The 15,785-nt window shown below is 39.5% G+C and overlaps 1 protein-coding gene across 1 annotated transcript in view; it reads right to left on the reverse strand.

Moving 5' to 3' along the window:
• Positions 1–15,785, reverse strand: part of LOC133639276 (lysyl oxidase homolog 4-like) — a 52,957-nt gene that overhangs the window by 3,321 nt on the left and 33,851 nt on the right. The window contains exons 8-13 of the mRNA XM_062032477.1: positions 14,264–14,418; positions 14,007–14,174; positions 13,448–13,610; positions 13,131–13,374; positions 10,594–10,709; positions 10,259–10,395 (exon numbers count right to left, since the gene is read on the reverse strand). Coding sequence (XP_061888461.1) covers positions 10,259–10,395; positions 10,594–10,709; positions 13,131–13,374; positions 13,448–13,610; positions 14,007–14,174; positions 14,264–14,418 — 983 coding nt within the window. The remainder of the gene's footprint in view (positions 1–10,258; positions 10,396–10,593; positions 10,710–13,130; positions 13,375–13,447; positions 13,611–14,006; positions 14,175–14,263; positions 14,419–15,785) is intronic.

Below are 15,785 nucleotides of genomic sequence, written 5' to 3' on the forward strand. Positions count from 1 at the left end.
TTTGAACACCACTGCTTTACTTATTTCACCAGGAAGGCCAAGTGTGGTCTGGGCGCCCATTTGTTCAACGCAGCTCATTTTTTTATAGCCCTGTGGCGCATTGAATGAAATACACAGAAAAAAATATGACAAATTGGCAAAATAGGGCAAAAAGGCATAAAAAAAAGAAAAAAAAGCTGACATGTTGATACTAATAACAATTAAAAACACAGATTAGTCATTAAATATATGTGTTAGCCTTTTTATTTGCTTATATCATTACAAATGACATGCATAATGAAATCATATTTGGAACAATATTTGTAGTTTTATGTACTTGAACGCTCCACAGCACAGCAGTTCTTTTTAGAATGTAAGATAGTTGCCTATTGTTGGTATTTATGTTTAGTAATATTGGAAGACTATAGACCACTGCTGTTCTTTTTTTTGAACATATAATTACCTCTAGGCAGCTGATACTGCAATTTTATTTCTGTGCAAGAAGATGTTGAAACCCAGTGATAAATATTTGACAGATTGAAACAGTTTTTAATAATGTAGTGAATTGTATTAAAGTACATGGGTTAATTTTTTCATTTTTTGTTATCGTGGTATCAAACAAGTATTGAAAATCGTGTGAATTCATAGGTATCAGTATCGACTACGGAAATGTTGATATCATGACAAACTAGTCCATTTTTTTTGCAGATAATTCCACTTAATCGAGTCCCCAAACAAAGAATTCCACACTTTGGGGACTCAATAATCAGTGTTTTTTTTGGACACTATGGACAGATTCTGACCAGGAAATCTTTATTATGTTTTTTTCTGTTTATAGAACACACGCAGTCCACGTGAAGAGCCGTTCAAGGGGCATAACTCATAGAGCAGGCCTGGGCAATTATTTTGACTCGGGGGGCCACATTTAGAGAAAAAAATGTGTCTGGGGGCTGGTATATCTATTTTTAGGAACACTTATACAAAACCTCACAATAATGTCTGATTGAATGCTAAAAACGTTATGACAGACCGCCTTAAAAACGTAATGGAATTTTACATTTTTCTATGAAGGATAAAACACTGAATATTGACAAAATCTGAACGTCATACCCCCTTTCGATCGACACATTTTACAATCAAGTGAAACGCAACAAAAATGCAACAAACGGTGAAATATGAACGCAAAGGGTACAAAATAAACCCACCTACAATCTGATATATATGATATATCACTAAGCTTTAGAACTTTGTTGTGAAAATCTCCTTCCGCGTCTGTGGAAACGCTTCCTGCCCACACTGCTTGGTGCCTCGTCTGAGCTGCTGTGACGTAGATTACCATAGTAACTAATTAGATGACCATAGTAACTAATTAGATTACCATAGTAACTAGTATATCATGCAAAAGCGCAAATTCCAACCATTGAAATACTTAGTATAGTTGAAGACTTACGGTCGTTAGAAAACATCACTGCACATCATAATGGCAGCTACACTTTCCATCTTAAACATCTAAAAAAATTATTTGGGAATGTCCGGTGGGCCAGATTGAAAAGATTAATGGGCCACATGTGGCCCGCGGGCCTTAATCTGCCCAGGTCTGTCATAGAGTGTTAAGAGAATAGACTTTCAGACAATTCTCTGTGCATTTTTTGATGAAGCACATGCGACCAAAGAAAATTGCAAGTGCCAGCACTTGGATAGATAAGGTTAGAAACGCTACTGAATTCAAGGAATGTCAAAGGTGGTTTCCTTTTCCTCCTCCCTCTCCACTTATCGCCATCTTCGCCAGAATCTTTGAAGTAAATGGGATGTTAAATATTCTTCATTTATTTCATAATTTATATGTATTTCACATTGTTTCTGCATGTAAAACTATAATTGCTCTTTATAAAATGGGTTTTTGGTAACTAATTTAATTAGATTTACATTATTTCACATGGGAAAATGCATTGTTTTTTTTGTCTGACCTTTATTGTATTCTCTCTCTGAAGCACATACTCTGCTCTTAATGTGCCTTTCTGTCTAGACGAGTGCACTTTAAAAAAAAACATTTTTCATAACATAAGAGAAGACGTGAGGAAGCAACATTTGTGACAGTTGGCTTTCCATGGGGGCTACTGAGGAGCCGCAGGAACAATATTTTGTTTAAAATAGTTCCAATTGGGGGTTGCATGATAAATGACATCATTTTCCACTGTTATCTCTGTGTGTGCATTACACAAAACCAGCCCAGAGATGCATTTAGTTTAGACTCAAGTTGCAGCCTGTCATTAGACTGCAGCCTGCTTGGTTGGCACGACTCGATGTTTTCCACCCCGTCTGCACCAGCAAAGCACATAAATGTATTTTCTCGATGCACACATCAAACAGATAATGTGCCCACACACTGTGGCAATACTTTTAATCTTGTGATTTTACGTTTGCAGTGAAACTTACCCAATTATTGGTAATTGTTACTCTTTTGGTTTTGTCTTCAGACTAAGTTGAGTGAAGATCTTGGCACATTTATTATATATATATATTTATGATAATGTCAAAAAGGAATCATTGAAGATTATAAGGCAGTTAGAGATCGTATACCAGGGTTATTCAATTGGTGGGACAAATTGAGTTCAAAAAGTGTGAGAGACTTTTAACATTTTGGAAATATAACAAAACCATTAAACAACTATCAATTAATAGCACATTTTCCGCTCTTGTCACTAAGGGCCGCCAGCCCCTACTTATATTCACACGTAGGGGTTTGAAATGCCAATTAAGGAATTTTTTTACCACAACCTTATTCCTAGCCCCTTCCTGCTCTGTCACTGATAATGACGTAAAGACAACTTTCTCCTAAAGTTAACGTCCCTTGTGGTGCGCAGCGTTAATGTACTGCTTTTATGAGCCAGATCAACTGGGTTTGATCCTCTGTTGAAGTTTTGATAATTTATGTTAAATTTGTTTGTTTTTGCGCCCAAAATAACTCCGTTATGTCTAAAATATGCATCTAATTTTGGGGTCACATTGAAATGTCCTTATTTTCAATGAAGATAACTTTAAACTAGTCTTAACTTTAAAGAAATACACTCTATACATTGCTAATGTGGTAAATGACTATTCTAGCTGCAAATGTCTGGTTTTTGGTGCAATATCTACATAGGTGTATAGAGGCCCATTTCTAGCAACTATCACTCCAGTGTTCTAATGGTACAATGTGTTTGCTCATTGGCTCAGAAGGCTAATTGATGATTAGAAAACCTTGTGCAATCATGTTCACACATCTGAAAACAGTTTAGCTCGTTACAGAAGCTACAAAACTGACCTTCTTTTGAGCAGATTGAGTTTCTGGAGCATCACATTTGTGGGGTCAATTAAACGCTCAAAATGGCCAGAAAAAGAGAACTTTCATCTGAAACTCGACAGTCTATTCTTGTTCTTAGAAATGAAGGCTATTCCACAAAATTGTTTGGGTGACCCCAAACTTTTGAACGGTAGTGTTGGTTTGAGTCAAAAAGTAGGAATGCTAAAAAAACAAAACAGATTCACATTCAAATTGTGATTTTTATTTATTTATATTCATCCATCTATCCATTTTCTACCGTTTGTCCCTTTTGGGGTCACGGGGGGTGCTGGAGCCTATCTCAGCTGCATTCGGGCGGAAGGCGGGGTACACCCTGGACAAGTCGCCACCTCATCACAGGGCCAACACAGATAGACATAATTTTCGAAATTGTGTAAATTTAAAATAATAAAGTACAAAATAGTATTTTTTGAACATTATCATTTTTGATACTGTTTTTATACATTTTTGGTTTTACTTTTTTAGTATTGTACTCAAGTATTATGTTTGTATGTCTCAATTGCTTTTGAAATTTACACCTAAGTATTGTACAGATGTGATTGGATTGCAGTTGGGGTTACTCCATTTTCTATTATGAGATTGATTTTTAAAATACATTTTTTAGGCGCGTATAAGTCGTACGTCAGCAGCCAAAAGAAGACTTTATAACTTGTAACCTGATTTAAAAAGGTTTTATTATAAGTTATTGACCAAATAATATATTACAGCAATCATTTTAAATCGTTGAATCTATTCTGAATCAAATCGTCACCCCAAGGATCGGAATTGAATCGTATAAAAGTATAAAATTCTGCTCAGGGCCCCAAGGCAGTGGACATTTATAGTTTGCATAACACGGCTAGTTTTTTCTGAGGAACACAAAATATGATACATTTAAAAAAAGAATAAGAATAATAGTGAAGGGAGAAGTCTGCTCCAGTCCTTAGTTTTCTGGAAATGTGGCCCCTGAAACAATTTAGTTGAATATCCCTGCTGTATAGATTGTGAGGTCAGCACACAAAGCAGGCATACACTGACTCATCACTTCATGTGTGTGGTCCTAAAAATGGCTGCCATTCTTGCAAGAAGGCTTTAAAACGGGGGTGTCAAAGTCAAGGCCCGCAGATCTGAATCATCTATGGATGATATTTGATTAGTATTAGAACCGGCCCGCAGGCCACAGCCACCTGTTGTTGTTTTGCACGCACCAATATTCCATCAGTGTTGGCGCTAGAATTTTCAAAATGTGCTCAAGTCATAAAAATGGGGTCCCACTTTTTTGTAACTGTTTTGAAAACCAATGATAAATGTATGCATTATCCTGTTATATCTCACATTCTATATTGTGTTTTGGAAAAAAGTTGTCATTAAATTAATTAATAAAAAAATTAATTAAAAATAAATTTAAAAAACACATTTGTATGCATATGTAAATTTATTCAGTTATAAACATTCATTCACTTTCTTCTTTCCTTCATGGATCTAAACTTTATCGCTGCCGGTATTTTTTAAAATATTTTTATTGTGATATTTTCAGAATGTGTTTGTTCTATTTTTGGCCAAAGTAAGACAAACAAAACAATCTGAAGTTGTCTTTAGTTTTTAGTTTTAATGCCATGATTTTAATAGTCCGGCCCGCGTGTGCACAGATTTTCCTCCATGCGGGCCCCTGAGCTAAATTGAGTTGGACACCCCTGCTCTAAAATCTCCTTTTCTTACTTCTTACGAAACTCACGGGCTACATACGTGCTAAAATCTCCTTTTCTTACTTCTTACGAAACTCACGGGCTACATACGTGCTTTGAAATCCTGAGTTGTTGCACGTGCGCAATGCAATAAGATGATGAAAACATGTCTGACTAATGCAAAAAGCTTGCAAGCTAATTAGAAACGATCATCATCTATACGGTGCCATTTAGCTGAGCAAAAAAGAGCAAATAACAGAGCGGGAGGACAGATGAGTAGGTCAGCACTGTAGATTGGAACGTTTAGGAGCAGACAAGTCCAACATAAAAAAAGAAGTCAAGTGCTGACAGTATTTTCCACCGGCCAATACACTCCACTCGCTAATAGCAGGTCTTCTTTCTATATATAAAACCACATTAAATGTACTTTCCCTAAATACACACACGCCCTGAAACAACATGTATACGGCGTACCTGAATGGTTGGATGCACCACCAAGAGCCACTTAGCTACAATTATAGTCGGTTATCGCTTTTATCCCACTTTGCAGATTTTAAACTGTTTTTTTCCCCAACACAAGTTTGGATTTATGTCGGGAGGATTTGCCAGATGGCTTAGCTTTTTTTGTTCCACTCTTCCGGTCGAATTTTTCGGTATTTAGAAACAAAAGTATGCATCTAGTATTGAGCCTATCAAGGGACGCACTTTGTCCCGTATTACCCTGAGAATCACAAACAGTTGTAATAGTTGGAAATTTGTAGTACTGTAGTGTTGCCAGTAAGAGAAAGGAATAGCAAAAACTGACAAAAGATGCCAGTTCGATTCCCGGCCAGTGAGGCATCATGCATTATTACATTTATCCCACCCATACTTAAAAAACCTGGACCGTAACATGAAAACCCAGACAATTTCCGCCTCATTTCAAACCTCAAACCTCTCGTTTATTTCAAAGGTTATCCAATGCAGCGTTTTTCAACCTTTTTTGAGCCAAAGCACATTTTTTTCCATTGAAAAAATCCGGAGTCACACCACCAGCAGAAAACATTAAAACATTTAACTCAGTAGTCGATATTGACAATAAGAAGTTGTTCTCGCAATTGTTGGATATGACTTTAAACCATAACCAAGCATGCATCACTATAGCTCTTGTCTCAAAGTAGGTGTACGGTCACACCTGTCACATCACGCCGTGACTTATTTGGAGTTTTTTGCTGTTTTCCTGTGTGTAGTGTTTTAGTTCTTGTCTTGCGCTCCTATTTTGGTGGCTTTTCCTGTTTTGTTGGTATTTTCCTGTTGCAGTTTTATGTCTTCCTTTGAGCGCTATTCCCCGCACCTGCTTTGTTATGGCAATCAAGATTATTTAAGTTGTGCGGACGCTATCCTTCTTTGTGGAGACATTGTTGATTGTCATTTTCATTTCGGATGTACTTTGTGGACGCCGTCTCTGCTCCCACACGCTGCAAGTTTTTGCTGTCGTCCAGCATTCTGTTTTTGTTTACTTTGTAGCCAGTTCAGTTTTAGTTTTGTTTTGCATAGCCTTCCCTAAGCTTCAATGCCTTTCCTTAGCGGCACTCCCATTTTGTTTATTGTTGGTTTAAGCATTAGATAGCTTTTGACCGCTGTCGTCTGCATATTGTGATCCCGACAAACCATGTTCCCGACATCTACAAAGCAATTAGCTACCTGCTGCTATCTACTCATATGAAAGAGTATTACATGGTTACTCTGCCGAGCTCTAGACAGTACAGACACTCAACAACGGCGCATTATTTGCGGATTATAATTACTGGTTTGCAAAATATTTTTTAACCCAATTAGGTGAAATTACATAATCTCCCACGGCACACCAGACTGTATTTCACAGTGGTTGAAAAACACTGATCCACGGATCTGTTGCCTGTTAGCTTAAACAACAAAATCCTTTGAGTTATTTGCGACTTTTTTTAATCTGAATTTCGTAACCATTAGAGCACTAAACAGCACTACTCAAAGTCACCTGGCTCCTTCCATACTGATCCTCCTTCTCTAGCATTTACAATATAACATCGACACAGTAAAACTGGTTCTGCATTCTCCTGGTTCACATCCTACCTCAGCAACAGACTCCAATACATATCCAAAAACAATCCAGCACCATCCCAGTAACACATGGTGTCCCTCAAGGCTCAATGCTTGGTCCACTCATTTTTATTATCTACATATTTCAATACACACCTGAACTTATCCACCAAAACAATCCCGCCTGCCACAGTCTCCCTACTCTCACAAACGGCCTCTCTGCAATAAAATCATGAATGACCACCAATTTCCTCAAACTCAACTGCAGCAAAATGAAATGATTATCATTGGTCCCAAATCTGTCCAGCCCTCCAACCAGGACTTTACTCTCTCCATTGATGGTCAATCAGTCACGCCCTCCTCCCGGATCAGATCTCCTGGATTCATTTCTGACTCCACCCTCTCTTTCAAATCACCAAAACACACCTCCTACATCTACGCACCATTGCCCGCCTAAATCTTCTACAGAAATTCTTATCCATGTCTTCATTTCGTCCGGACTGGATTATTGTAAGAGCCTCCTTTACACAATACAAAAACTCCATCATGAACAGAACTAATCTGCCCGGTTACTCACCCACACCTGGTCCTTTACTAGCTGCCCACACAAAAAGTATATCCACTTCAAGATCCTGCTCATCACCTATAAATCCATAGACAACCTGGCTCGTCCATACCTCAATGACCTTGCAAAGCCTTACCACCATCTTCTGAGTCAAATCTTCTCACTGCCACCGCTAAATCTAAGCAGCGTACCTTGGGCCTTAGTTTTCTTCACCCTCTGGAACTCTCTTCCCCAACACATCCGTGTCTCTGACTCACTACAACCATTCAAAAACAGGTAAACACTCACCTCTTTAAGCTAGCTTTTAACCTGTCTATTTTTTTTATAAAGCACCTTTTGAGTTTTGACGAAAGTGCTATATAAAAAATTGTTTTTGTTATTATTATTATCTATCCATCCATCCATTTTCTACCCCTTGTCCCTTTCGGGGTCGCAGGGGGTGCCGGAGCCTATCTCAGCTGCATTATTATTATTATTATTAAGGTGAAGCTAAATCATCGTGCGATTGTCTCGCTGTGGCTATACCTCTAACTTAAAAAAAGCTATAAGAAATGTATTGTATTCTGGTAATTGTGTTATTTTGCATTAAAAAAAACAATTAATAATCAATTTGTTTTCCATGGCGACTTGTCCTGTCCAAGGTGTACTCCGCCTTCCGCCTGTATGCAGCTGGGATAGGCTCCAGCCCTCCCCGCGACCCCGAGAGGGCCAAGCGGTAGAAAATGGATGGATAGATGTATTTGTATTATTCCAAAAATGCGCTCATTTAATCTGTTGTATGTCACAGATATTGTAGAAGGCTGCCCAACTTTCAACCGTGCTGCAAGCCCACCCTCTTCCTGCTCCAAGTAGGTAAACTATGCATGTGATGTAACACAGACGCGCTCGCACACAGACAAACACACACGCACACACACACACACACGCACACACACGTTATGTTGTCAGCTAATGACAGCAGTTTGTCTACTAACGTTTGCTAAAATTGAATATATAGTAGGGCTGCAGCTATCGATTATTTTAGTAATTGAGTAATCTATCGATTAGTTTGTTCTAGTGTTGTCCCGATACCAATATGTTGGTACCGGTATCAAAATTATTTTGATACTTTTCGGTAATTTTCTAAATAAAGGGGACCACAAAAAAATGCATTATTGGCTTTATTTTGACAAAAAATCTAAGGGTACATTAAACATATGTTTATTATTGCAAGTTTGTCCTTAAATAAAATAGTGAACATACAAGACAACTTGTCTTTTATTAGTAAGTAAGCAAACAAAGGCTCCTAATTTAGCTGCTGACGTATGCAGTAACATATTGTGTCAATTATCATTCTATTATTTTGTCAAAATTATTAAGGACAAGTGGTAGAAAATGAATTATTAATCTACTTGTTCATTTACTGTTAATATCTGCTTATTTTCTCTTTTAACATGTTCTATCCACACTTCTGTTAAAATGTAATAATCACTTACTTTTCTGTTGTTTTGATACTTTACATTAGTTTTGGATGATACCACAAATTTGGGTATCAATCCGATACCAAGTCGTTACAGGATCATACATTGGTCATATTCAGAGTCCTCATGTGTCCAGGGACATATTTCCTGAGTTTTTAAACATAATATACTTTTTTTTTTAAACGAAAGAAGATGTTATGCCAACAAATATCGATGTAATCGTAGTAGTATCGACTAGATACGCTCCTGTACTTAATATCATTACAGTGAATGTTAGGCGTAGATCCACCAATGGCGTTTGTTTACATTGGCATGTTGGCGGACCGGTACTTTTCAGAGGCGGTATAATACCGAGTATGATTCATTAGTATTGCGGTACTATACTAATACCGGTATACCGTACAACCTTAGTTTGTTCCATTAGTCTTGCAATCATTTTATAGCCTCAATGTGTGAAAATAGTTGAAATAATCCTCAATTTTTCTACTTGCCATAACCTTCATTCTTTTTTTCTAATAAATGCACAACATCAACATCAAAATTGCACTTTTAACATGTGCATATCAATAAACAATCAAATCTGTGTTGGCCGCCACACATACCAGACACCCACACACCACTGCTCCCACATGCGCTCTATTGCAGTGGCTGTGCGGGACCTATGTTCACGTATTTAGAGTTCCGAGTACTCCATGTGGCTCAGATTTGATACATTTTTATGAAACAATTAATCGAAGCAACAGAATATAGATTGGAGCTTCTTGGTGATCGAAATAATAAATTAAATCCATTAACATTTGCCGCCATAATGTGCAAATTGTTAAATGCATCTCTGAGACTGCTTTTATGTGCATACAGACATGAATGCCAATCTTCTCATATGGCCTGAACTTCAATTTTTATGCAGTTTAATTTGTAATTGTGACAAATATTGACATACTTTAGCCCTTTGAGGCACCTGTGATTGGCTATATAATTTGATTGATTGATTGATACATCTGTGCAAACTTCTTATAAACCACTAGTGGTGACATATGAAAGAGCTGTAAACTCTACGCTGGACTGATCACCACACATTCACAGGTTTTTAGTCTGTGGCAGGAATGCACAGACCCACTCTAGAATACAAACTCCGAAAAAATGCAAGCCAATATTTGAACTCATGCTGGAATGAAACTTATGTGTTTACCTGGAAGACATATTCACCAGGGCGCACATCTGTGATGTCAATCCACTGGCAGTCAATGTCATGGCGGTACGTATCCCAGCAGCCAATTGAGATACCCTGTTGTCCCATGTTGTAGCAGGAATACCGTTTTTGGATACCTGGGAGACAAAACGGTTAAATGAAAGGGGGACTTGACAAAAAGATGTCAAGTTAAGTGAGGCTGAAGCTAAGTCTGGGACTGTAGTCAAGCTTTGGATATTATTGTTGATGCTAATCAGTATTAATGCACAATATTAACACAATACGTTAACACAATGATTATACGGTAATGGTTCTTAAAAATTAGTGAGTCTGACCATCAGGGCAGTAGGTGTCCTCCAGACAGAAGCTGGCTTTGTGACCTTCAGCCACCCTGGTGCCATTGAGAGTCAGCAGGTCGTAGTGAGTAAACACCTCGATGCTGTGGTAGTGCCTGAGAGATGGGACAGAGTTCAAAAAGATGGACAGAGCGAGTTGAGATATGATTTGATATACCGTATTTTCCGCACTATAAGGCGCACCTAAAAACCTCCAATTTTGTCAAAAGCTGACAGTGCGCCTTATAATCCGGTGCGCCTTATATATGGACCAATATTGAGCCTCCAGCAGGTAAAAGTTTCAATCAATTGCAATTACAGTAAGCAGCCGCCGACTTCATTTTCCCCCGTAGAAGAAGAAGAAGAAGCGCACGGTGCATGCTGGGATGTATGACTGCGCGAGTCGTGCCGTTTCATTTCCATTTGTTTGTTTATGTAAAGACCCCAAAATGGCTCCTATTAGAGACACGCTTTCGACGCAGAGTTTAAACTTAAGACGATCAGTCACGCAGTAGAACACGGGAATAGAGCAGCAGCGACACTGACTCGATTAATGACGACTTCGACGAGACGGATGCCGTATCCGCCCAACTGTTTAATTCGGACACTGAAGAAGAAGAATTCGAGGGATTCGTGGATGAGGAATAACTTCATAAAGTGAGCTTTACATGTTTATTTTGTGTGTTGTGTTGTGTGACATTAACGTTTGAGCAACGTTGAATTATTGATATATTGTTATTGCTCTGCACTATTTCGAGTGTTACTATATTGTGATTGCACTAACGTTTGATTTACCGTAACAATATCACTGTATTTTTACGTGTTTATTGAATCAGGGAAAAGTTCCCCTCCACTATGTGATATAAATGTTACACTGCATGTTATACCTTGCTGTTGTTAAAAGATAAACAAAACACCACGTCACTGACTTTACCTCGGGGAAAATAATAAAACAACTGTTTATTCATTTTGGGAGTGAACAGAGTTGTCAGAACACTGGTTTGTAATCTATTAATAAAGTTTGACTGACCTATCTGACTGTTTTGTTGACATTCCCTTTAGCGCAGCTCCGTCTAATGGATGCATAACGTAACCCCAGCCTCTACTGTAGCGTCTATTCTATGCGGCTTATAATGCGGTGCGCCTTATATATGAACAAAGTTATTATAATCCGGTGCGCTTTATCGTGCGGAAAATGCAGTACTTTTCTATATTAACCAGCATTATGATAACATCTGTTGTCTTTTTTTTATACTTAGCTTTAACATTACACAGTTAATTTCTCCATCAAAAAAACATCCCATAAATTGTGTTGTGTAAGTGCAAAAGCGTTACTCAACACAACGTGTTGTTTGTTCTGTGTGCCGCTCCCATTATAGCAGCATTCCCAGAAGAAGCGCTAGGAATAGTGGGGAACAAAACCGACGTGCACCCGGGCTGGGGAGGTAGTGATTGAGGCTGGAAGAAACTGTTGAGCTCTGCCTTTTTTGTTTTAGTACACAAAACCACAACAGCTGAGTTAGGAAGGGAGGCCGGTCTTAGCCATTGTTACTCAATGTCAACATTGTGCTTATTGCGTAAAGTGAAAAATAATCAATTTTATTTATAAAGATGGCACTGCATCGATTATTTTATTTTCTTATGGGGTCAAGATTGTGTCTGGAAACTGCTTTAAAGCATGACATGAGTTTTTTCCTGACACTGTGAAAAAAGTGCACCATTGACCGAGATCATTTCACCCAGGAAATATAATACATAAGTGCATGATAAAATTGTGTCCTGTACATTGATCTGATCTCGTATCTTATTTTAGTAAATACAATTTAAAAGTATTCATATTATAAAAAACAAAATAAAAAAAACTTCCTTGAACACTAGAAAAATAGCTTTCTATTCATTCACTCAGCCCTGTTAGTCAACTTTGGCTTGTAAAAAATGTAATAAAGTTGCCTGAAAGGGACCAATGTACATTTAGAATAATTCAGTATGTCTATTGTCATATTTTAAGTTGCCATAAGACAGAAATGTAATGTATGTAAATGCATGTTCTCATTCAACCAGGTCATTTTATTCTAAGGCCATTCAATCGATCGCAACTGGACTGTTTGGTTTGTCTTGGAAGACATTCTGCCACAAGAGGAAACGCCACACGACGTTTCACAACAATAGGGCGGAACAATCCTCGCTTGGGCAAACTCTCCAAGTTTTGGAATATAAATAGTTGAGGTTTTGGCACCAGTTGCTGGGAAAGATCTCACCAATCTAACTCTTAGACTAGATCTGACCAATCGAAGTCTATGAGCATGAACTGATGAAGCCTACTTGGATGAGAGGCGGAACGTCTTCCAAGACAAACCAAGCAGTCCAGTTGCGATCGACTAAATGCCCTGAGGACAGAAGTGTAAGTTTATTTTGAGAGATACAACAAGCAAATGCCACTAATTGGAATTGCCTTTTTGCTTCTGGTCTCTTGATACTTGACTTCAACAGTTTGGTGTCATGCTGTTCATGGACTCTCACTTGACTGTACAATCTACCTGTGACACTGATGCCATATCCAGTTCTCCCTGGTAGCTTTGGGTTGAAAATCAGCTCGGCCCATGTTCATAATACGGGAGGAGAACCTCAGCAGGCGTCGGTGTCCGTAAGGCCAGTTCATCCTGGCAGCGGAGGAGGAGAGACAGTTCTCCTCATTGGCACATGTCAGCAGGTGTAAGGGCCTGTCTTCCAGGTAAGCCGACTCCTGGACAAGTTGGGCATCCACGACCAGGTCAGGAGCAGCTGTCAGGGTACACAGAAGGAGTTTACTTCACAGTGAGTACAAAGCAAATATGCAAAACTGTTTTTTGCTTACTGTCCACGCAAGTGACTCCTGCGGATCTTCCGTCGCCACCTCTGGGACAGTAGACGTGTGCGTTTTTGCGACATTGTTGGATGGACAATTCGGAGCCCGTACAGTGACTTCCACTCAGAACCACATCATGGGCGTCACTGGAGCTCGTCCAGTACCAAGTCTCCTGCACACACAGACCAGCAAAGGAAAAAACCATGAAGTACGAGAACACTTTTTATACAACTATCAGTACATATTATCAAATTTTCCACGCCGTTTAAAGCTGCTTTTTTAAAAAGGCCCCTGAACACACCCACTCTGCGCTCTCTGTGCAGAGCTCTATTTTCAGCTTCTTTTCCTTGAGAATTTCTACCGATTTCTCTTTGCCTCACTTTTCCTCTTTTATTTTCAGAATGCTGGAAGTGGACCTTTGAGCAGCCTATAATTACCTCTGGCCTTGGTAATAACACAGCACAGATACACAAACAGCTGCCCAAAAAGAGAAACGTTGAATTACACAGGACAGACGCCAAGAAAGGGAGTGACACTGAAAGTGATATAAGATATATTGATTGATCACCTGGTGAGCTCTCGAAGCGAAACCCAAGCCAAGTTGCCGACACACCACCATGGCCTCGTTGATGCCCCAGTTCTCGCTGCAGATCGAGCCCCAGCGCCTGACTCCACCGACGTCCATCAGCACCTCTACACGACCCTCGCCTCTGTCTCGGCCTCCTGCAAGTCTTACCTGAAGGAGAACGATTGAACGTGTGAGGGATCAAAAAACACTGCCGTAGACGAAAGCTGATTGTGTAAAAGCGGATGTGTCTCGCTCACTGTGGTCTGTGTGCCCGTGTTGGGGACGTTGCAGCGGACCCCTGCGTCCTGGGTGTGCTTGATGGTGTACAGGGGCACCGCTTTGGAAGGACAGTCTAGAATGGACCTCTCACTGCCTGTGCACTGCACGGTGTTCATGTGGATGGGACCGGAACCTAGGGTCAGAGTTGGAAAATTTTTCATGGGAATTGTATAAATTTACCAAGAAAATATGTGATCCTGCAAAATTTCTGGTTAGTCTCTTACAGATAACACATAATAATGACAGCGTAACTCACACTTCCTCACATACCAGTCTAGTTATTAAGCATTGATGAGAAAAGGTAGAAAGGGGAGGCTATTAGCAAAACAAACCCTATGGCTTCTGCAGGTGGTGACTAGTTATATTACCTCATCCTTTCTAGGTATTGTTTTTAACAGTTTTGCATCCTTTGGTATACACCTCTCTGCTCTGACTGCAGCAGGGACTGCTGCGCAAGGCTATTCAGAACCTGACCAACTGTGAGGTAGGGCTTAAGGAAGCACCCACTCAGAGTGATACAGGCTTTTATGTCTCCAAAACATACAAAAAGCAACTTGATTAGTCGCTAGTCACTTTTGGGGAAAAAAAGTCACTAAGAGGAGTTGGAAAGTCGACAGATTTAGTGAAAAAGTCGCCAAGTTGGCAACACTGCCGTATGTGTGTGTAAGCTAGCTGTCCCGCCTCCGCCAAGGTGCTGAGACCGATGCACAGAGTGAACCCTCTTGCACCCTGATTGAAAGCGACAGACGGAAAAAACCATGCCAATTTACCGAGTTCATTTTCATTTATCGTTCGATCGATACTAGTACCCTCGCCCCCTGAAGTAGCTCAAGTGTCGCATCTCAACCAGGATGGTACATTCATATCCACTGTGGCCAAAATGTGTTGAGCATTTGGAGGTGATACCAGGAGACAGGCTAGTACACCAGGAGAAGTACAAAGTAGCTATAATGGGGAACTTCCTCTAACATGGCTGGTGAGTTAATGGCCAAGGGCTGCAAATCCCTCTATGAGATAACCATAGGTATCCTGACTACTGTTAAGTCCAAGGATTAGATCCTCGACTGCTGGTGCAGTGAGCCCTGGGTTGTTTCTCCTGCATGCCAGAATAATGCCGCTAGAATATGTCATTGATTCCTAGATGACAAACACCTTGATGCCATTGACTAACCCAAGAGTTCCCCAAAATATGTCCTCCAGGAAATCATGTAATGTTGCATTCACTCTGTTCAGGAGATAGAGAGGGTAAAGGAGAGACAAGAGATAATATTCATAGTCTTCTTGTCGCATGCCCAGACATTATAAAAAGTGCAGATGAAGGCCATACTGTACACATTATGAACCACATTGGGACTTGTCTCAAGGAAAACATTGGCTCAACCCGTGATGGGTTCCCTTTGTTCTTTAAGCAGCATTTTTACACTTATCGATTATTTTTCATATTTGTTGCTCTGGATGTTGTCAGACTGGTTGATACGTCTCTTCAACATTGCGTGGAAG

Source organism: Entelurus aequoreus, linkage group LG22 (assembly GCF_033978785.1).
Source record: "Entelurus aequoreus isolate RoL-2023_Sb linkage group LG22, RoL_Eaeq_v1.1, whole genome shotgun sequence".
Classification (NCBI taxonomy): Eukaryota; Metazoa; Chordata; class Actinopteri; order Syngnathiformes; family Syngnathidae; genus Entelurus; species Entelurus aequoreus.